This window comes from Melanerpes formicivorus, unplaced genomic scaffold, assembly GCF_026170545.1.
Source record: "Melanerpes formicivorus ecotype bairdi unplaced genomic scaffold, bMelFor1.0.p_v2 SCAF_50, whole genome shotgun sequence".
Classification (NCBI taxonomy): domain Eukaryota; kingdom Metazoa; phylum Chordata; class Aves; order Piciformes; family Picidae; genus Melanerpes; species Melanerpes formicivorus.
This window is the reverse complement of record NW_027142402.1, coordinates 5,112,232-5,135,227: the sequence shown is the minus strand read 5'-3', so window position 1 is coordinate 5,135,227 and position 22,996 is coordinate 5,112,232. Positions and strand designations below refer to the sequence as shown.

Here is a 22,996-nt window from a genome sequence, read left to right as displayed (position 1 = left end):
TAGGATGAGTATAAGAGAGTGCTTGAAAGTTGGCTCTTAAAGGGCTGCCTCAGACTCCCTAAATTGAAGTCTGGTTTTGCAGAAGCAGGGAAGTGAAGCGTAGCAGTCAGCCACGTTTCTTTGTCCAGCAGAGGCAGCAGGGTGATGCCCATGGATGGGTGCAGCGCTTTGTGCAGTTGTGTTCTTTCCCTAAAAGCAGCACAATGGCCTTTTTCTTACAGTCTGAGGTTCAGGGCCACAACAAAGACCCTTCAGAATGGATGCTTCCTGCTTGATGTACTGTCTGTGTCTTGGGGAAGTGCTCCTAATTCACAGGAGCTTTAAAAGTCTGGTGCTGACAGGCAGATATCCAGTCGTGGACAAGGCAGGGAAAGAGAAATTTCACCTCCATGAATGTGAATGCAGTCCAACAGCTTGAGGTGCCTGGATTGCAGCTTGGCTGTGTTTTGTAGGATCAGGGTAAATAAAATCTTGGCCTTGAACTAGTGTCTGTGTATTGGAACAAACATCTCACTGCAGCACACTGCAGAAGGAAGGAAGCAGCATAGAAATTAGCTCACTTTCCTGCATTATTTCTTGTAAGTGTAGTGCTCTTGCGTACGGAGCACACGCTTCCTGTTGCAAAAAAAAAATTGTTGTAGCGGCCCACAGTAGCCAAACAACTGATAACCTGCTGCCACTGAAAGCTGGAGTCAGATGAGCATGTTTAGAGGGAAGTGTTTGTAGCTGGCAGATGATTGAATGTCTCATGCTCTGAAAAGATACTGAGCGTGAGCTACATAAGTGCTGTGATTGTCATAACAACTGCGGCGCTGCAGCATGGGAGAAGGAATGAACTTGCACTTCTCAGACAAGTGGCAGGGTAGAGAGCTGGCTGCATTTGGTTCCTGCTTTTAGTCTTGTATCATCTATGCATTTAGGCAAAATCAGGTGGTATCTTGTCCTTTCTTTTCCGTGTGCCTTGATCATTGAGACTCTTGAATGTGTCCAGAGAAGGGCAATGAGGCTGGAGGGAGGCCTCGAGCACAGCCCTGTGAGGAGAGGCTCAGGGAGCTGGGGTTGTTTAGCCTGGAGAAGAGGAGGCTCAGGGGAGAAATTATTGCTGTCTACAACTACCTGAAGGAGGGTTGTAGCCAGGAGGGGGTTGGTCTCTTCTCCCAGGCAACCAGCACCAGAACAAGAGGACACAGTCTCAGGCTGTGCCAGGGGAAGTTTAGGCTTGAGGTGAGGAGAAAGTTCTTCACTGAGAAAGTCGTTAGTCGTTGGAATGGGCTGCCCAGGGAGGTGGTGGAGTCCCCATCCCTGGAGGTGTTCAAGAGGGGATTGGACATGGCACTTGGTGCCATGGTTTAGTCATGAGGTCTATGGTGACAGGTTGGACCTGATGATATTTGAGCTCTCTTCCAGCCTTGGTGATTCTGTGAATCCTAGAGGGCAGGTGCTTTGTTTCTCTCTGTCTACAGTAATATGAGTAACCCACAAGCTGTCTTTCAGCACCATTAAGTACAGAATCAACCAGGTTGGAAGAGACCTCCAAGATTGTCAAGTCCAGCTGATCACCCAACCCTGTTAAGTTCCAGCTACACTGACTGCACCACCCTCTTATCCTGAGAGCAGCCACAGAGGTGGGAATCCAATTTAATAAGAGAATCATCAGCCAGAGAACAGATTGGGTTGGAAGGACCTTTAAAGGTCATCTAGTCAAACACTCCCACCCTGGACAAGGGACATCCTCCACTAGAGAAGGATGTTGTAGGGGACCATGTCAAAGACCTTACAGGAGTCAGTGTAGGTGGTAAAGTCAGTTCCTAGTATGAGAAGATATTCTACACAGAGAGAGTGATTGCCTATTGGAATAGGCTGCCTGGGGAGGTGGTGGAGTCACCATCACTGGAGGTGTTTAGGAGGAGACTTGGTAGGGTCTTGATAGGCTTGATTGCATGGTTTAGGTGATTAGGTGGTGCTGGATGATAGGTTGGACGCGATGATCTCGAAGGTCACTTCCAACCTGGTTTATTCTATTCTATCATCTTGAAACAATGCTTCTAAAAGTAAGCATGACAGCACAAGAAGGCCAAGGAGTTCTTTAGGACCCTCAGTTGTAATTTTGATTAGCCTTTGTCCCCTGACTGTCTAGAGCAGCCATTCCAATGTTTTCTTCCTGCATGTTTGTTCAAGCAGCAGGACACCACACGATCCAGGGGCCAGAGTGTTAGGTAATTCCTGATGCTTGGTGGTCTTGGAACCCCTATTTCCTCAACATTGCAACGCTGATGCAGGTTGTCTTGGAGCTCCTCTGTATGTACTGTGTGGGCCATGAGGGACTGAATTATGCTGTGCCTGTGGTTTTAGATGACTACTCTTTATAGGCAGATGTTTTGTGCTGCGTGTTGCGTGCATAGAATCAATTATCTGCAGAAGTCCTCTCGATTTAAGCTATAAATAAAATGCTGTGTGTACATCCAAATGGTTCTTGAGAAGCAGTTGTCTTGGCTCTCTCATTTCTTAGAGAGCATCTCTCAGTTTTGCTGCTGAGCAGTAGGCATGTGTTTAGCTGGGCTTTGGGTTGTGCTTTGTTTTCTCTCATTGTTTTCCTCAGTGGAGAAAGGAGGTTGGGTGAAACTCTTCTCTGGTCTCTGTTGACATCAGCACATTCGCTCTGCCTGCGTCCAAGAGGATTATGTCAAAGCAATTGCCTGCGTTTGTTTCTTAGTGTGTTCTCCAGCAGCGCGGTCGCTTGGGGGTCAGACAGGAATACATTAAACTGGAATTGGGGCAGAAACTGCAGCCAGCCTCAGGTCAATGATGCCTCTTGAGATTTGTGAAAGTGACACTTCTGGGGTTCATTGCATTAGATTCCATACCATTTCTGTGTCTGGTCTGGGTGACTTACAGACCCAGATGGGATTAGTCTCACATTTTCTCATTTAAATTCCTTCTCTGTGTGTCTGGAATCAAAGGACAACCCTCACAGCTGACTTATTTCTTACTATTTTAAAGCAATTTCAGTAGCCATGGACCTCTGCTGAGTGCATGGTACTTAGGAGCCCACCTGCTAGACTCCATCTTTGGGACACATAGCTAAAATCTTACTTGGCAGCACCCAGTTCACTCAGCAGGGTAAAAAGGAAGGAGAAGACGCAACAGATACCTGAGTGAGCTGGGAGGTGCTTGTGGAATTGGTTCTCATGTCCACTCACCCCACTTAAAGTTCCTAGCTTGTTTTCCTGAAGAAGTTAGCTAGTCCATCAATTCATCTCAAAGGGTAAAGTTGGGAGAGATATGGAGGACTCCTTCCCTCAGCCTTACTCTGCAAGAACACCGTCTGTGGCTGGGGGATCCTGAGATGGGATCCCAGGTAAATCCCTGGGACATGGTGGCAGGAGCAGGCAGCAGATCAAGTGAGTTGCTGAGGCAAGGAGTCACAGGCACTGCCTCAGCGGCAGAGCTGGTATAAACCCCACTAGTTTCCTAGAACTTGGTTCCTTGGCATCTCAGTGTGAGGAACTTGCACACTGAGGTTTTGTGTGGAGCCAGGACTTCCTGCTTCATGCCTAATAGCCTGAGCTGCGTGGGTGTGTCTCCTTCAATCAAGGGTGGTGGTTTTCACAGCTTTGCAGAGACGGGCAGTGCTTCACACCCTGGGGTACTGGAGGGTTAATTGCTGGTTAACTGCCCATAACAGATCGTTTCTGGAAAAGCAAACCAACCCAAAATCACCTGTTCACACTCTGGATTGGATTAGCTTCTGGTTCCAATGCATTTTCCGCCCCTGCTAGATTCAGGCTTGCTCTTAGCAAATCCATTCCCCATATGAATTCTCCTGTGCTGTGAATAAGAGAATTCCCTTTGAGCTTGCTGTTTCTAACAAAGCCTTCTGCTGGCCAGTGTTCTCAGCTCTTTAATTTCTGCCCTCTGAACGCTTTTCCAATTTTTCCAACGCTTTATTTGAAGAATGGAGCAGCAGAACCTGATGCATTATACACAGAGCATAGGAAGGAGGGCCAAGTACAGTGTCACTGTAACCTACCCACTCATCTCTTGATTTTCATTTGTTTGTACAGCTGAGCTCACGTTAGCCCTCTTGGCCGCAGCCTTCTGTGGGGAATTCATGTCGAGCTGACTGCCTCCCAGGACCCCTGGTCTCATATTCAGTCTCTGCTTTGGAGGATAGAGTCCTCTCTCTCCCTCTCATCCTGTAAGTACAGCCTGTGTTCTTTATTCTAACACCTCAGCTGGTTTCTCCCATCTTCCTGCAGAGCACAATTGCTCTGTGCCAGGCTTGTCCTTTCGTTGTTTAGGTTTTGCTGTCACTAGTCTCGTGTCTAGCCACAATAACATTAATCCAGGTTCCTGATAAGGCTATTAAATAGTAAAGGGATGATCACCAATAGCTGTGGGAACCCAACAGGAAACCATCTGTTGGCTAATGAACAGTTTCCCATTTACAGTTGCATTTTGGCCTCCTTCATTTATCAGCTTTTTAATACATTTAATGTAATTGTGGGCTCAGAAGTGACTTCACTTTAAAGTGAGCTTGGAGATTGTTGCCTGGCCTCGCAGAGTGCTCCCCACCTCTCAAGTCCTGGCCTTCATGTACAGATGGAGACACTCCATACAAGCTTCAAAGTGTTCAGTTTCTCCATAAAGAGGTGCTACAGAGCAAGTCAAATTACTTATGACTTGTAAAGCTGTCAACAATGCTGCCTTCCTCAAGTGAACTTGGAATTTTTTTGCCAGATTAGCTTGACAGGATCTGTTTTCCTTAAAGCCAGGTTAAGTGACTTTAATTATAGAGCTGTTTTTGTTTAAAGATCTTATTGAGTCCCATGTTGATTATTCTAACCTGTGCAAAGTACTACAAACTCAGCCAACTGCCCTGTCATTACTTTTTACCCTTCTTAAACAGTGGCCCAACATGAGCCTTCCTCCTACCTCTGGTCCTTCCCCAGGGAATTAGAACTGCTTTAGGTGCAGCAGTAGCAGCTTTGAGGCTCTAGAACCTTCTGAGACAAGTTTATTCCTAGCAACTAATCTGCAGCACTCCCAATCCCCTGTCTGCTGCTTAACATCCCCTCTCCAGGGGCTGCTGTGATGGGAAGTTAATTCATCATCATCATAAACAGATCATCAGCCTTTTACCTGGGTGCTGATCAGAAATATTGATTGAATAACTTCTGCCACTGTTGTTAGGAATGATTCTCCTACTTTTATTGTTCAGGATTTGCCTTTCATACTCAGGTTAGAAAAAGAAGTAGTTATATATCTGATTCTGCCTTAATTTTTCCTCATATCTTCTTGCTCCCTTTATATATATCTCTTCCTCTCCCTTTTAATGTGCTTGGTTTGTGTATAAGATTCTATATGTTGGGGTTTTTCACTTCCCTGGTGGGTTTACCAGCTGTTTATTTTGGGTTGTGGGGTGTTTTTTCTTCCATTGTGTGTTATTTTTATCTAGCCCAGACTTCTTTTCTTGGTTGTAACACTGTAGGCATATAGGGAAGGTCTGAATACTTTTGCAGATGTCAGCAACTTTCTGTGTGTTCTGTCTTCAGCCTGATTTGACTTCCATTTGCCATAGTTTTGTGAAGTTGCCTCTCAGAAAGCATGCACTGTGATTTTAATTTGTGTGTATATGTAGAGGGCACGTTCATGTATTGCATAAGTGTTTACTAGTCTGGATTTGGCCACAGACAAAATTAGCTATTTGCTGTTCCCTTTCTGACTAAACAACCAGAAACTTTCTGGTTTGTGAGCATCTCTCCCTACAGAGACAAGGTCTAGAGCAGGTACTGTCTGACTCCTCTGCTGAACCACAGTTGACTCAAAAGCAGTTCAGGTGTAGCTACATCATAGAACCAGCAGTCAGCTGTGCTTGTGTCAGCACTGCAGCTTCTGCCCATTACTGTCCCTGGTGGGGCAGGGACAAGACAGCAGGTTCTGCAGCATGTGGCATGGGAGGGTGTGACCACTATGGGGTTTAGCTCTGAGTGTGGTGGAGTTTAGTTGCATCCCACAAGCTCTTCCCATTGTGGTCATTGTGCTGTGAACTGCTCCCCAAATCAAATTGTCACCTCCACTCGCTCTCAGATGTGGACATAAAGCTTAAAAACAGATCAAACATGCACTAAATAGCCCCAACTCTCTCAGCCTGTCTTCACAGGAGAGGTGCTCCAGCCCTCTGATCACTTTTGTAGCCTTCCTCTGGATTCTCTCCATCAGGCCCATATTCATCTTCTGTTGAGGGCCCCAGAGTTGGACAAGTACTCAGGGAGAGGTCTCACCAAAGCAAAGCAGAGTGGTAGAGTCACCTCTCTCAGTATGTTGGCCCCATTTCTTTTGGTGCAGCCCACATAGATGTGGTATGTCATGTAGACAGCTGTCACAGCTGTGTCCTCTCCAAACCTCTCACCCATTCCAGCCTACTCACTGCAGAGGCAAAGGGAGGAACAAAGATCACAGATCTAGAGCACAGCAGGTTTTGGTCTGCTCAGAAGAAACTTAACCCATTCAGACACTTACCAAAGCTGCCCCACACTGAAACCACAGTGGCAACAGCAGGGTTTGAGAGAACAGGTCTCACTAGCAGTGCTTTTTTGTGTGTAGATGTAGGCAGAATGTTCACATCTTCCTGTTACTGATGTAGTCAGTACCACCAGCACTCGGATTGCTCACTGGCCTTCCACTCAATGTGTCTGCCACCTTGTCTAAAGTGATGGTGAGAAGATTGGGGATTTCTCTGTGTGCTGGCCACAGGCAAACATTTGCTCCTGTTTAGTACAGAGAGTGTTCTTTTCCCCAGTGTAACTGGACAAATAGGGAATTTAAATAACACTTCTGAAGTATTAGCAGTAGCAACCTAGGTGAGAGCAGAGCCCCTTCAGGAGGGAACGGTGTCAGGAATGGTCTCAAAGTAAATCATCTCCTGATTTGAGAGTCAGCTCACTCCCATTTCCTTCCTGTCACATCCTCTTGAGTTCTTCAGTCACCAAACAGAAATCAGACAAGGCAGAGAGGAGGTTGGTTCTGTTTGTGCACAGGCAGAGAGGGCTGGAGAGGGAGCAATGAGGGGGTTTGGAAGCAATCTTTGTGCCTCATAGCTATTGCAAAGAACCAAACAGGCTGAACTTGTACTGCTCCCTTTCCCCCTTGCCCATCCTGATTCCCCATTTTACATTCAGCTCTGTGCTGCTCCCATGCTGTGGATCAGATGAACATCCATTAATCCTGGGGAGAGTCTAAAAATAAGAATTGAAAGGGAAAAGGGGAGGGGGGGTGATCAGAACAGTGCGAATCAACCTGCAATCATCTCTCTGTTCTCTTAAAGGTAGGGGAAAAGAAAGGGGAAATCAGTGGTGACACTGTTTCACTTCTTCTCTTTTCAAGGTAAAGCCATTCTGGCATTTGCAGCAGTGGTGCTCTTGATACAGGTTTTCTAATTTGTCTGCTTAAAAGGCACTTTAACATTTAGGCACATTAGCTCCAAACGCTTGTGCAGACCATTCCCCCCCTTCTCTGAGCTCCTGAACAGTCACCGCAAGCAGCCTGATGAAAGAGGAGTGCAGCTTGAAATCTCACTGCTGTATTCACATGGCATTCTCCTGTCTTACTCAGAATCAGACCCATCCTTTGGAGGGTTTAACTATAGAATTAACCAGGTTGGAAAAGACCTTTGAGGTCATTGAGTCCAACCTATCATCCAACACCATCTAATCAACTAAACCATGGCACCAAGTCTCTTCCATGGCATCCAGTCTCTTCCTAAACACCCCAGTGATGGTGACTCCCCCACCTCCCTGGGCAGCACATTCCAATGGCCAACAACTCTTTCTGTGAAGAACTTCTTCCTAACATCCAGCCTAAACTTCCCCTGGCACAGCTTGAGACTGTGTCCTCTTGTTCTGGTGCTGGTTGCTTGGGAAAAGAGACCAACCCATACCTGGATACAACCTCCCTTCAAGTAGTTTTAGAGAGCAAGAAGGTCTCCCCTGAGCCTTCTCTTCTCCAGGCTAAGCAACCCCAGCTCCCTCAGCATCTCCTCACAGGGCTGTGCTCCAAACCCCTCCCCAGCTTTGTTGCCCTTCTTTGGCAACATCTCAACATCTTTCCTAAACTGAGGGGCCCAGAACTGGACAACAGGACTCAAGATGTGGCCTAACCAGTGCTGAGTACAGGGGCAGAATGACTGCCTTTAGCTGCTACCTTTAGCTGTTCATTTCAAAGCTTCCTTTCCCTCGTTTTAAGCAGGCAGAAAGAAAGCCTGAGTGCAGTTTTGAGTCTGACTTGCTCTTTGGTTGATGAGTGTGAATCCTGCAGACCCTCCCTCTCAAGTTAGCTCCATGTAAGCTCCTTTCTTTCAGATTACAAGTGAAGTTGGATGATGGTGGCAAAAGAACTCCTCAGAACTGATCTTCCTGTGCTGTGTTTTTCTAGGGCATCTTTTTTTTTTCCAAGTCATAAAAGCCCTGAGACAGTAGGAGACAACTCAGTTATTGTTACTGTAAGAGACTGCAGGGTGAGACTCTGCTTTAATCGCTTCTTAGGTTTTGTTCTGGTTTGATTTTGCTGAAAGGGCTGTATCACAGAGGGTGGAAAAGAATTCACTGGGTTTTGAATGCCATTCACATGGCATTCACAGGCTGAGCTGGCAGAGAAGCTGCAGAAACCTAAAAGGGTGGCAATGTGTCGTTTTGTAGGCAGTATGGAGGCCTTGTCTCCTTTCTTTGCATCATTTGCATTGGGGAGCTCTTGATTATGGCTACTTAACCAGGCCCATTGTGCTAATACAGGTGACTTCCCTTCCAGCCAGCTACTGGCCAGTCCCCCCCACCACCACAACTGTCCCTCAGACCACCACTGCAGGTGGACACAGTTATTGTCCCTCCTGCCTGGCTAGAAGATTGATTTCATTTTCCCTCTCTATTTTGTAATAAATAGATTGTATGGATTTATAGATTAAAAAATAGATTGTCTAGCTTGTAATAAATCTCTTGCTGGAGAGGGACCACACACCACCAGCAGGATGATGGATCTGTTTATCAGGACATTCATTGCTATCTCGTTCTGGCATTCAGTGCCCACCCACCCTGGCCCGTGGAAAGCTGAAGTCAAGGGTCTGGCTGTAGTCCAGTGCAGTCTTTCAGCATGCACCTTCTCTTCTCTGGAGCTGCCCTCCAAGGCTGGCAAGAAGATAAAATCTTCATCTTTCATAACTAACTTTTAATTCAAGTCCCAAAGTGAGAAAAGGTGGAAGGTGATCACAGTGCTGTGCTTTGCAGACATGTTACAACTTCAGCATCATCTTTAGTGTCAAGAAGCTGTCGTTCCAGGGCTGCTTCCTCAGTCATTCAGTAAATGGGGAGGAACAGCAGGGCAGAACATGGCACTTCAAAGCTTCTTGCAGGGTCTGCTCTTCTCATGGCAGCAGGAGCTGCTCCTTTTCCTGAATCCTTTCTGCCACCACTGTAGACGACTTCCAAAGCAACTTTATGCTGACAAGAAACAATAGTGAGATCACTCCAGCACTGTAAAAGACATTTGCTTTGAGCCAGCACGGTATGGCAGCAGGAGCTCATCCATGACTACTCCTCCAGCCACAGATGGCCATTGACACTGGGCAGTGTCCTGACTTTTGGCTGCTGCAGACAAACAGGCAGTTAAACTGCTGAGATTTCTCTGCTCAGCCCACTAAAGCAGAATCCAAGAGTGAAATGTTAAAGGACTCTCTTCAAAGACTCAAATGCAGCTCAGGCATTTTTCACTGCTGTTTTCCTCCTGAAAGCACTGTTTCAATGCAGTCATTGATCATACTTGACTTGAAGTTTTGCCCTGGTGTTTCTGACCTGTTGTTCACAAATCCACGTGGTGCATGTGAGGTTTTCCTGCATATCTTTAATAGTCACAGGACAGCTACTGCTGCTTCTCTGATGTATATGTTTTAATGCAGTATGACAGGTGTGGTGCACATGTAGATTTGCAGGCACTCTGCACAGATCCCCAGTCTCCAGTCTCTTTCAAGGCTGAACCAGATCTATCACATTGCAGTAAAATTCTGTTCTTTCTAGATCAGGTCAGTAGTATAAAGATGATGTTGTGTATGTGTGTTTGTGTCTATATATATAGTAACTCACAAGCCTGAGGAAATAATGAGTAACACCCAAGAGTCTGAAGTATTTGAAAGTGTTTGTTGTATCTTTCTGCCCTGCTTTCTGATTCCTACAAACTGTGGAATCACTGGTCAAGCTGAAATGAAGGCAGCCCTCTAAAAGGTCCCAGAGTTAACAGATAAAACTAATGCAGTGAGCATTGCTGTTTTGTTTCATGTTTAATGTGTGTTAGCTTTAAACTGACACAGAATTAATTCTGGAAATCCAAAATGCTCTCACCAGCATAGATGGAAGTCAAAGAGAGGTCAGCAAGCAGGCAGCATGAGAATTACTGACCTACATAGGACTAGTTTTAAGTGCCTGTTTGTTGCCCAACTTGGAATGCCTTCCTCAGGACTTGTAGTGGCCAAAGTGGGGGAACAAGATTTTAATGAGACTTGGGGGGGTTAATGTGTCCTAGGCTTGTGTTTCAAAATACATACTCCATCACTTTCTCCCCAGGGAGCTACTAATAGTGGCATAAAAAGTAAGCCATTTCAACTTCAGGGTGAATTTCAGTGTTGATTGTTCCCCCTATCCAGCCTGCAGGAGGCATTCCACAGAGAACTACAGCCTCTCCACAATTTTTGTAGTTCTTTTTCTTGGGAAGCCTGTGCTGTCCTTTCTGCATCTTCACAGTAACTCAGAATGTGGCATTTTGAATATGAAATCCTGCCATAGCTCATGCAGTTTGGCTTATTTGATGTCACAGGCTGAAACTTCTGTGGCACTTTCAGCAGAACATAAAACACCAAGAAGCTATCCCTTGGAGCATATACTTTTTATAGCCATGCTGCTTGCAACCCTTGGTTTGATTAACAAGCACGTTCACCACAGACTGAATGAAAGCCAAGGATTTTGTTCTTCTGATTCCCTTTTAATATAACTGTTTCTTAACTCAGCTTTCCTGCTGATGCTTTCCAGACAAGATTTGGTCAGAAAAAGACAGCTGACAGTTACCAGTCATCCAGCCTGTCTCTTTCATGTCTTTCACTGAAATAAGTTCCTTGAAATCAGAGAAAACCCAAAGGAAGGAAAATGCACCCTGCTGGGTCTGAACCTGCTCCACATCTTTTCAGCAGGTTGGAGACCTCCTTTCCTACACTAGGGCTTGGAGGACAGAAGGTATGGCATGTATAGGAGGCTGCAGAATAAGTTGCATCTCCCTGTACTCCTCTCTCAAACATTTTGAGGACCCACACACAAAAAAAGCAGGTTCTGAAAAGCTGCCCTAATTCAGAGTTTCAGCTGTGAGTTGCAAAGTCTTATGGAAAAACTTCTGATGCTCTGAAGGAGGGAATTACACCAGTCTTGCCCCCATCCATCTCCTCCTAATGGCTTACAATTGCAGGAGGTAGATTAAGCAATGGCTTATCAATAACTTTTGCTTTTAAAATACCACATTGCAACTTTGAAAACTGAAGCATGACCAATTGACTTTTCCTGGTGCCCCTGGGCTTTTCCTAAGCTTTCATTAGCTAACAGAGGACTGCTTTTGCTTTTCTGAATGGAGAGGATGTCTGGCTTTGGCCAGTGTTTCTGCCTTGACTTTCATTTTGTATTGAGAGCCATTAGCAAAGCTGAAGGAGAGTGACTTGTGATAGTAAAAGCAGTGTTAAGATCTCCTTTGCCTTCATCTGTTTCTGAACTGAAAGTAATTAAGGTGCTAGGCCTGTATAAATAATTAATAATGACATAATTAATTTTATATCTTTGTTGAATAATGTTTCCATGGGGGAGGAAATTACTGCTCAGGTTAGCTTAATGTAGGATTGCTTGCAACGTGAATATTGGAGTCCAAGAAATAGAACAAGGGCAAGAAAGGAGACAAATCACATAATGATTATTTTCATTTGTCTCTAAGGAAGTCTTTAAAACCATGTAAATGTTTTATGTGCTCATGAAAACACATGTTTTGCCCATGAAAACGCTGCTTTCAAATAAACACATTCAATCTGCTTGCATTAGTTCATTTTAATTAGGCCAGTTCCACACCTTTTAACACCACTGCTGTCACATTATGATAATGCTGCAGGAGAGCCATAACTCACACGTCAGGGAAATGCTGCCTCTCCTGATGGAAGGGAATAAAATCTTGCTCCTTTCCTGTAAGTTGTGCAGCATGTTGGATAAACAATGTTGTGTGCTCCTCTCTGGGGAGTTCAGTGTAAAACAGTTCCAGATTTTGTTTGGTGATCTCAGAGCTGGCTGAGGAACTCCAGCCTTCCACAGCGCCAGATGCTGACGTGCAGGGAGATGAGACTTTAGGATATTAAAAGCCTGCTCTGTGATACTGAAGGAGGTTAGTTTTTTGGAATCCATTCATTGACACAAAGGCCAATGCTGAATGAAGGTTATATTTATTGTCTGTGAAACCCCTGAGTTAGCTGAAATCACTCGAAGCGTGGAGATGCACACATGTATCCTCTCGCATTTAGCCAGCTCCCTGTGATGCTGGTTTCTTTGAGCCAGGAGCAGACAACTTTCAGGCACTGGGCTTGAAAAGATGCCTGCATGTCACACCCTTTGTCACATCTTACAAGAGGCTACAATCAAGCAGCCTTTATACACGGATTGTCTAGACACTGGCGGAGTGGGAGAGGGCAAGTGAAAGAAAAAGCCTTTTTTTTCCTCAGTCATTCACTTTGCATCACATTCTCCTTCCCTGTGTGCAGCAAAAAAATACAGGGAGCCAAAACCAAACAAACCTTCCCCCAAAAAAAACCCAAGAAACATCATTTGCTGGTTTTCTATTCATATTATTCATAGGAAAAAGAAAACCTCAACCCTTTATTTTCCTGACACTTACCAGTACAGATGTATGCCATCTCCTGGTTCATTCATTTTTTGTGGTTTGGGTTTTTGGGGTTGTTTTTTTTTGCAGAATTAATCCCATGAACAATTTTATTTCTGCAGCTGCTTTGCCATTTTAACTTCCTCCTCATCACTGTGTAAATGAAGCGTGTGGGGCTGTCTTGTCAGCCCTTGTAAACTGCTACGTGAAATCTTCCCGTGTTTCGGGGAGGTGGTTTGTTGGTTGGTTATTTTTTTTTGCCCCTGCTCAAGCTGAACCTCTTTCCCCACACTGTTCTCTCAGATTTCATCTTGCCCCCTTCTCTTTTATTCTTTTGTTTTTTCCTTTTTTACCTTTTTTCCATGGAAACACGTGGGGGAAAAGCAGAAGAGGAGAAACAGCTGGGAGAGGAAAAGGAGGCAAGAGTGTTTCACAAGGAAGTCGGTTTGCAGGCTGACAAAAAGGTTGCTGAGATTCTTCTTTAAGTAGTCCAGCTCTGCTATCACTGAACTGTTTTGAAGTGGATAAGCCAACATTCCAGGACTTGCATCTTTTAACCAGTTTGCTTTAATGGCTCTTCCCTGTTCCTCTCTTTGCCCTTTTTCTCAAGCTGGGATTTCCCTTGTAGCATCTCCCATGCAGCATCTGCTCTTTGCCTGCATTTTGCTCTCTGCACACCAGAGCCACACTCTGAGAGGTGCATCAGGGCCCAAACAGTGATTCCCAGACTCATCTCTTCCTCCCACCTGCCTGTGCTGGTAGCAGGGACCTGGGGGTACTGATTGACAGCTGGCTGAACATGAGCCAGTAGTGTGCCCAGGTGGCCAAGAAGGCCAATGACATTCTGGCCTGCATCAGAAGTAGTGTGGCCAGCAGGAGCAGGGAAGTCATTCTGCCCTGTACTCAGCACTGGTTAGGCACACCTTGAGTACTGTGTCCAGTTCTGGGCCCCTCAATTTAAGAGGGATATTGAGACACTTGCATGTGTCCAGAGAAGAGCAATGAGGCTGGGGAGAGGCCTCGAGCACAGCCCTGTCCTCACAGGGTGAGGCTGAGGGAGCTGGGATTGTTTAGCCTGGAGAAGAGGAGGCTCAGGGGAGACTTTATTGTTCTCTACAACTACCTGAAGGGAGGTTGTAGCCAGGTGGGAGCTGGTCTCTTCTCCCAGGCAACCAGCACCAGAACAAGAGGACACAGTCTCAAGCTGTGTCAGAGGAAGTTTAGGCTGGAGGTGAGGAGAAAGTTCTTCCCAGCAAGAGAGATTGGCCATTGGGATGTGCTGCTCAGGGAGGTGGCGGAGTTGCCGTCCCTGGAGGTGTTTCAGAGGGGATTGGATGTGGCACTTGAAGCCATGGCTTAAGTAGTCAGGAGGTGTTAGGTGACAGGTTGGACTTGATGATCTCTGAGGTCTTTTCCAACCTTACTGATTCTATGATAAGATGTCACCCCATGAGGTCTTCATCCTCCCTGTGGTCCTACTTTGCTCCATGGCATTGCCTGTGGGGTTCCTTGGCTCTGAGAGAGGCTGGAAAAACCTCATCTCTGACATCTCCAGACAGAGGGATCTTGACTGCCTTGCTGTTGAAATGGGTAAAAGCAGCCTAGAGATCTCCACAAGCAATTTTTCACAGCTGATACAAAGCTGGACAGGCACTCTCCACGTGTTGTGGTCCCTGCAGGCTCATGTGGAATCACTGCATGTCCTGGGGATGGAAAACCTTGAACCCCAGCATGGTGCCCTGCACCCCCAGCACCAACTCAGCTAGCAGGGTGAGCAGAGGCTGGTATTGCAGCCACAGCAGTAGCAAAAAGCAGTCCATTTTGCAGCTTCCAGGCTGCAAACAGCTTTCCCTCAACCTGTTGTCACTTTAGTTTCTTGAGGAACCCCAGGCTGTGCCACCTGTGGTAGCAAGTGCAGAGTCAGGAGTCCTTGTGTCTGTGTGAAGACACTGAAATGTCTTGGTGAGGGAAACTCTGCTGTGTGGAAGTGATGTCTTGAAATAAAGAAAAGCAAAAAGAACACTTTGAAGTTAAGCTTAAGAGCAAGAGACAGCAGAGCTGTGCTAACTGCAGGCTATGCAGTGCAGGGAAACACATTAAAATGGTGCTTGCTTTTCAGAACAGGCCTGTAGAATAACTGCAGGTACCTTCAAATGGTAGAAAATAGCCTTCAACAGAAGGGTTGGGTTTGTTCTTTTTTCATTTTTGTAATTAGGCAGCTTAGCTTTAGGAAGCAGGTATCCAGACTCTGGACTGTCACAGGCAGGCAGGAAGCTGCTGCACAATTTCTCAAGCATTAGCAGCAGAGGAATATGCTTTTTCTGACTCCCAGGAGTCTGTCAAAACCAATTTCCTGTGTTGATGTTGGGGTAGGGAAGGCATGGAAAACAGTCAGGCTGGCAGCTAGAGGAAAATGAGAATATTTGATAAAGGAGCAGGCTGCCCAGAGAGGTTGTGGAGTCTCCTTCTCTGGAGACATTCAAAACCTGCCTGGATGCCTTCCTGTGACTCACTTTAGGTGATCCTGCTCTGGCAGGGGATTTGGACTCAATGATCTTTTGAGGTCCCTTCCAACCCCTAACATGCTGTGATTCCCTGTGGTAGGGTTTTCATTTACCTTGAGTGACAGATATTGGCTGGAATGTGAAAAGAAATTGGGGCTGGGGGTAGGATGTTTGTTACATTTTTTTCTGTTGCCTGCATTTTCTCCCTGCTTGTGCAGTCTGGACAACATGTCTGTAGTAAGTCTAATTTTTAATGATTTTTCTGTTGTCACTGCCTTTCTTGTAGCCCAGTGTTCAGAGGATGTTGTTTGCCTGCCAGGTTGCATCTAAGAGTCACCCCACCAGTTCAGATCAAGAATGCATCTAGACAAGCATGTGATTTGCTGGATCCATCATACCTGGCTTTAGAAACTTAAGTTTTGCATCTAGGTTCAGCCTGAGTCAATAGGAAAGAGTTCAGCAATGCCAGGAAGTGGATTACAAAATGTTAGAGCTCAGGAATGAAAAGCAAGGCTAGGCAACAGAACTAACTTGTCAGGGCTGCTTCTCAGTTATGGCAAATCACCCTCTGTCCCCCTCCACCCAGAGACAGGTAGGCATCTAAAATTAAGAGAGATTATCCCAGGCCCTGGTAGTGCCCTGTGAGGGTGCTGTACCAGAGATTACAAGGATTAGAAACCTTAGAGCAACCTTTTCCAAGCTGTGCTCTCTTGGTTTCCTCCTGTTCAAAATCTACTTTGTGATGCTCTGCATTGGACATGTTCATTCTTCCAGGACTTCCTATAGTTTCTCAACTCAAGGTAAGAAAACAGAACTCATGTTCTGCTCCCAGCAGGTTTTACCCTTCAGCTCAATGCTGCATAAAAGGTGCTTCCTTTGGTTTGAGTTGTGCCATCTGATAACTCTCCCCTACCTTCCTGGGCTCTGATAGCTGTGGGCTCATCATGTCTGCTTTTCTGCCTGTCATGCAGAGCTCCTGCAATGCAAAATGTTGTCTTGCCTTTAGGTGAGGTCAGCCCTGGTGTAGCTGGCAAAGTTAAACATGAGCCTCATGCTAAGTGTCCCTCTCTGTGTTTTGAGGTGAGATTTGAACAGCTCCTGCTGTGCTTTTGGGCTGTCCTTTCCCTGCCTTTCTTGCTCTTGTGGTGAAGGGTGAATGAGGGATTCCATCCCACACTACCTCCATGCAATCCATTGCTAGGCAGGACAGAGGACTGCCACTACCCTAACAGCAGGCAGGACCTGCCTTCCCCAGGTCTTTGTGGGAAACCACTGTGAGGAGGATTTTGTGTGAGCTTTCCCCAACATCTTGCTGTTCATATCCACACTACTGTGGGGTGTTTCTCAAAGTACTTGGCTTTTGAGGGGTGAGCTTAATTTGATTGTCATCATATGTAGAGATCCAGTAAGCACCAATGAGGAACACCTGTCCTTTTCCTCCTTCTCCTAGGATTTTAGATAATGGGCTGTGTGCAATGTAAGGATAAAGAAGCAACCAAACTGACTGACGAGAGGGATGGCAGTTTAACTCAAAGCTCAGGCTACCGCTATGGGACAGATCCCACTCCGCAGCACTATCCTAGCTTTGGTGTGACTTCAATCCCAAACTACAACAACTTCCATGCCACAGGAGGCCAAGGACTGACTGTGTTTGGTGGAGTCAATTCCTCCTCTCATACAGGGACGCTGCGTACGAGAGGAGGAACAGGTGAGTCTCAAAGTCTTGTTAGTGAGTATCAATCACATAACTCTGCCAGAGGCACAGCTGTCTCACCTTGCTGTTTTTGGGGGAGGAACAGGTGAGTCTCAAAGTCTTGTTAGTGAGTATCAATCACATAACTCTGCCAGAGGCACAGCTGTCTCACCTTGCTGCTTTTGGGGGAGGAACAGGTGAGTCTCAAAGTCTTGTTAGTGAGTGTCAATCACACAACTCTACCAGAGGCACAGCTGTCTCACCTTGCTGCTTTTGGGGGAGGAACAGGTGAGTTTCAAAGTCTGTAACTCCAGCAGAGGCACACCTGTCTCACCTTGCTGCTTTTGGGAAGTTACATCATTAAATAGTGCAAGGAATTGAAGTGGGATTGGAACTGGATGTTCAGCCCTGCCTTTCCTAACTCCCAGGGTGAGAAATGATGTCTTTGGCTAACAGACTGCCTCATCCCTCTGCTGGGGAGTACAAAGTGTGGTCCAAGCCACCTGAAGCAGTTAACACATGGCATGGCTATATCTAAACTCTCTCTTCAAATCCCCTTTGCCCACCTGAGATCCTACAGTGTGTATAATGGATACCAAACTCAGACTACTGATGACTGCACAGAGTGAAGGAGGTGGCATGCCCAGTGGCTTCAGAAAAGCACAGGGGTTAGAATGGTTGCCCAGGGAGTAGGCTGCTTCTCAGCAGCCACAGTAGTAACTGGGCTTACCCACCTCATCTCTAGAGCATCCTTTTATTTGTGATGCAGTGTAATTCACTTACTTACTCTTTCACAGAGAGAGAGATTGGCCATTGGAATGTGCTGCCCAGGGAGGTGGTGGAGTCACCATCACTGGAGGTGTTTAGGAAGAGACTGGATGGGGTGCTTGGTGCCATGGTTTAGTTGATTAGATGGTGTTGGGTGATAGGTTGGGCTTGATGATTTCAGAGGTCTTTTCCAACCTGGTTAATTCATAGAATTCATAGAACATTTATTCATAGAATAAAACAGGTTGGAAGAGACCTTCAAGATCATCGTGTCCAACCCATCAACCAATCCAACCCACCTAATCAACTAACCCATGGCACCAAGCACCCCATCCAGTCTCCTCCTGAACACCTCCAGTGATGGTGACTCCACCACCTCCCCAGGCAGCCCATTCCAATGGGCAATCACTCTCTCTGTATAGAACTTCTTCCTAATTCTATTCTCTTCTACCTTCTTCTTTAGGTGTAACCCTTTTTGTGGCACTTTATGACTACGAAGCAAGGACAGAAGATGACTTGAGTTTTCAGAAAGGAGAAAAGTTTCAGATACTGAACAGCTCGTAAGTGGGGATTTGTTTGTTCTTTACCATTTTTAAACTTAGAATGTGGACACTTGTATTTGCTTGGTTTATAAGTAAAATGAAATGTAAGATACTCAAGTAGTTAGATATGCAAGCAGGAATTTAGGGTTGGATTTGGATGATCTTTGAGGTCTCTTCCAACCAGATACATTCTGTGCGTCTGTGAATTTTACTTCTATGAATTTTACTCTTCTGTGAATTTTACTTTGTGAATTTTACTGTCTTTGAGTTTAGTGTACTTTTGGAAAGTGCTCTATTATTGAAAGAAACCCTTCAAGCACACACAGCTCTACTTCAAAAACAAGTGTTAGGTTGTGTTATTCACTTCTCTTATGGAAGCTGAGAGAGTTGGGGCCATTCAGTCTGGAAAAGAGAAGGCTCCAAGGAGACCTAATTGTGGCCTTCCAGTATCATAGTATCAGTCAGGGTTGGAAGGGACCACAAGGATCATCTAGTTCCAACCCCCCTGCCATGGGCAGGGACACCCCACACTAGATCAGCCTGGCCAGAGCCTCATCCAGCCTGCTCTTAAACACCTCCAGGGATGGGGCCTCAACCACCTCCCTGGAGAACCCATTCCAGGGCTTCACCACTCTCATGGGGAAGAACTTCCTCCTCACCTCCAGCCTGAATCTCCCCACCTCCAGCTTCATTCCATTCCCCCTAGTCTTAAAGGGGCTCCAAGAATGCTGGGGAGGGACTTTTTAGGATGTGAAGTAATGGTAGGACTTGTGGGAATGGAGCAAAAACAGCAATGGATAGATTCAGATTGGATGTTAGGAAGAAGTTCTTCCCCATGAGGGTGGTGAGACACTGGAGCAAGTTGCCCAGGGAGGTGGTGGAAGCCTCATCCTTGGAGGTTTTGAAGGCCAGGCTGGATGTGGCTCTGAGCAACCTGATGTAGTGTGAGGTGTCCCTGCCCATGGCAGGGGGGTTGGAACTTCGATGATCTTTGAGGTCCTTTCCAATACTGACAACTCTATGATTCCCTGCTTACCATTTCACAGAGAACTCACATGTAGAAGTGAGGGTACCAGCTCTGTCCACACACAGAATTCCTGCAAGGCAGATACCAACACTTTCTGCAATCTGCTGCAAGTATCTCTACACAGAAGTGAGCTAAAATCTGAATGACAAAAGAGATGTTGCCTGTAATCGTGTTCCAAGTTTAAAAGCTGCTTATTTTTTGTTGTAGAGGTGGATGAGGCAGGCAGAACAGGGTAGGAAATTCTGCAGAGAATGGGCTGTTGTGCAGTGGGATGAAACCCATGCCTCCACCCTGAGAATCATCAGCTTAAAATTAATTTTATTAACTACTCACAAGAGTAGGGGAAAAAAAAAACCAAACTCCCTTAGCAATTTAAAAATAACAGCTCCAAGTTAATGTGCTACTGACCTATATCTGAACATCTTGTCATTCTTGGCTGAGAACATAAAATGGAAGGCTCTGTGCAGTGTTGCTGTCATGTAGAGGTAAAAATGGGTTAACAGCCAAGTATGTCACTTCCTAGAGGCTTTCTGATTCTGCTCTCATCTCTATTTTTTTTCTTCCACCATGTATCAGTGAGGCAAATTCATCCCTAGTGCTACTCCTCTTCATTTCAATAGAACAACTCCAGGGTTGGACTTACAGTATCACACAGTATCACAGTATAAGGAAGGTTGGAAGAGACCTCGAGGATCATCGAGTCCAGCCTATAAACACAGACCCCATGACTAGACCATGGCACCAAGTGCCACATCCAATCCCCTATTGAACACCTCCAGGGATGGGGACTCCACCACCTCCCTGGGCAGCACATTCCAATGATGAACGACTCACTCGGTGAAGAACTTTCTCCTCACCTCGAGTCTAAACCTCCCCTGGCACAGCTTGAGACTGTGTCCTCTTGTTCTGGTGCTGGTTGCCTGGGAGAAGAGACCAGCCCCCTCCTGGCTACAACCCCCTTCAGGTAGTTGTAGAGAGCAATGAGGTCACCCCTGAGCCTCCTCTTCTCCAGGCTAAACAATCCCAGCTCCCTCAGCCTCTCCTCACAGGGCTGTGCTCAAGGCCTCTCCCCAGCCTTGTTGCCCTTCTCTGGACACGTTCAAGTGTCTCAATGTCCTTCTTAAACTGAGGGGCCCAGAACTGGACACAGTACTCAAGGTGCAGCCTAACCAATGCAGAGTACAGGGGCACAATGTTGCCTCAATGTGCATTAAAGTTAAACAAAAAGAATTAAACATTAAAAATCAGGTAATTCTGTGGAATGTTTCATGAAGCCATGAGGCTGGAGAGCTTTGATGTAGATGAAAGCACAGGAGCTTCAGTTGCAACTTGTAGAGGGAGCAGCAGTTTAAAAACCTCTCTACTTCTAAATTGGCACTTAGGAGAAAAAAAAAATCAACACCTTTTTTAACCTATTACCCATTTTTGTCCATGTTGCCTGCTGCTCTCCTAACCTTGCACAAACTGTGCCACAGTTTGAAACAAGAAGATATTCCACACATTATCAGTTCCTTATACATGCCAGCTGATGAAGTCAGGGGGTGCTCACCAGGACTTGCAGAGTAATCATAGTTGGAGTCAGCAGAGAGATTCCCCCATGTGTGGGTGGCTGCTTTCTGATGCAGGTAATTACTGCCTGGAGGAAGGATTTCTAAGAGGAGGAAAAGAGAAAAAAAGAGATTAAAAAACCCCAAACCCACACAACAAGCATCCACTGATTTTCTTGTAGGGTCATAGAAGCTCAGTTCCTATTGCAGTCATCTGTCTCCTTATAAACACAGATCCCATCACTGTCCTGGGGTACTGACAGCCAGGCTGGGAATCTTCAGAAAGCACTTTGCTGTAAGAGTGCTTCCTCTCTTGTAACAGAAATTACACAGAATGGGTTGGGTTGGAAGGTTTCTCCAGAGGCCATCTAGTCCAGCCCTCCTGCAGTGAGCAGGGACATCCTCCACCACCTCAGGTTGCTTAGAGTCTTGTTGAGCCTGACCTTGGATATCTCCAGGGATGGGGCCTCAACTACCTCCCTGGGCAGCCTGTTCCAGTGTTCCACCACCTTCATGGTGCAGAACTTGTTCCTAACATCCAATCTACATCTGCTTTTCTCTAATTCCAAACCATTGCACCTCGTCTTGTCACTGCACACCTTTGCAAACAGTCCCTCCCTAGCCTTTCTGTAGCTCCTTTTATGTACTGGAAGGTCTCTATTAGGTCTCCCCAGAGCCTTCTCTCCTGTAGGCTGAATAATCCCAGCTCCCTCAGCCTGTCCTCATAGGAGAGGCATTCCCAGCCCCCTGATCACTTTTATTCCTCCTCTGGACCCACTCCATCAGGTCCATGTCTTTCCTGTGTGGAGGGCTCCAGAGCTGGATGCAGAACTGCAGGTGAGGTCTTACCAGAGGAGAAAAAGAAGCCCATTTTGTTAAGAGTCTGACAGTGCTACTTGCAACCAGAAGGCCTATATGTGCACAAAACTAGTGTGTCTGGAATTTTTGGAGAGGTAGGGATTTGATTGTTTTAGCCAAATGAAATTTGAGTTATGCTTTGGATTGGGAGCTCAGGCCAGCAATACCTGAAGTAGTGTGCAGAGGCTATCCCTGTGATTTGAAGTCAGGAATTCTACCCAGGGCAGTCTGGGGGAAAGAGGCATCCACAGGGGTGGTTCAGAGCAGAGCCTGACTTTGGGGTTCAGAATCACTTGGCCATCCCTTGCATCCCCACCACCACTCCTGTACACCCTGGCTAGCCCCATTGACTATGCTACTCCTACTTCAGCTGGGTGTCTAAAATTAGGAGCTGTCAAATAAGTCTGCTTTTCTCCTCCTTTTTGGCACTGCTTTGAAAGGTTTAAGCTTCTCTGTCAAAGCAGAGGGGGTTGTTCTTGACGCTGTGATCATCCAGGGGACTGCTTTTTTCCCTCCCTAGATATGATAAAATACCTCCATCTAGTGGGCTCTTTGTACAGCAAAGTTGGTACAATTTATCAGCCACAGCATGGCATAATCTCTCAGAAACATTCTGCAGCAGCTTATGGGGGCTTCAGCTGGCAAAATTAGGGCTGTAAACAGACAGGGCCATTTACCACAAGGTCTGTTAAAATAGTGTCAGCTGCCAGCCTCTAGAAAAGCTGCTTGCTTGTTCTTCACTGCTCTGGAACTGTGGAATTGGGAAGGTCTCCTTTCTGGCTAAGCTCTTTTCCCATTGTTTTCCACAGAGTTCATCCTCCTTTCAAACTGTTCAAGCTTTAGTGTGAGAGCTCACCTTGACACAGCCCTTCCTGGCAGTGATAGCATAGGCAGTGTGGGTTTGTGTAACTGCTTGCTGACAGAAGAGGCTGAATTCTGTGGCCACGTTTGATAACAGTGTTTTATTTAGTGAACAAGTCTCTGTTTTACAGAGAGGGGAACTGGGGAAGAGTTTGAGTTTCTAAGCAGTCCAGAAATAGGGGGGAGGGGGGGGGAAGGCAAACAAGCAACAGAAAAAGAGCTCTTATGAGTAAAGGTAGCAATTAAATGCTGGTAAC

At 46.1% G+C, this 22,996-nt stretch overlaps 1 protein-coding gene across 7 annotated transcripts in view; it reads left to right on the top strand.

The window, feature by feature from the left end:
• Positions 1-22,996, top strand: part of FYN (FYN proto-oncogene, Src family tyrosine kinase) — a 133,210-nt gene that overhangs the window by 79,043 nt on the left and 31,171 nt on the right. For 5 of the 7 annotated variants that reach the window (XM_068160558.1, XM_068160564.1, XM_068160563.1 and 2 more), the window contains exons 3-5: positions 4,065-4,198; positions 16,894-17,151; positions 18,368-18,464. In XM_068160558.1, coding sequence (XP_068016659.1) covers positions 16,905-17,151; positions 18,368-18,464 — 344 coding nt within the window. In that variant the 5' untranslated portion in view covers positions 4,065-4,198; positions 16,894-16,904. The remainder of the gene's footprint in view (positions 1-4,064; positions 4,199-16,893; positions 17,152-18,367; positions 18,465-22,996) is intronic. The other 2 variants (XM_068160561.1, XM_068160562.1) reach the window with 1 other exon arrangement.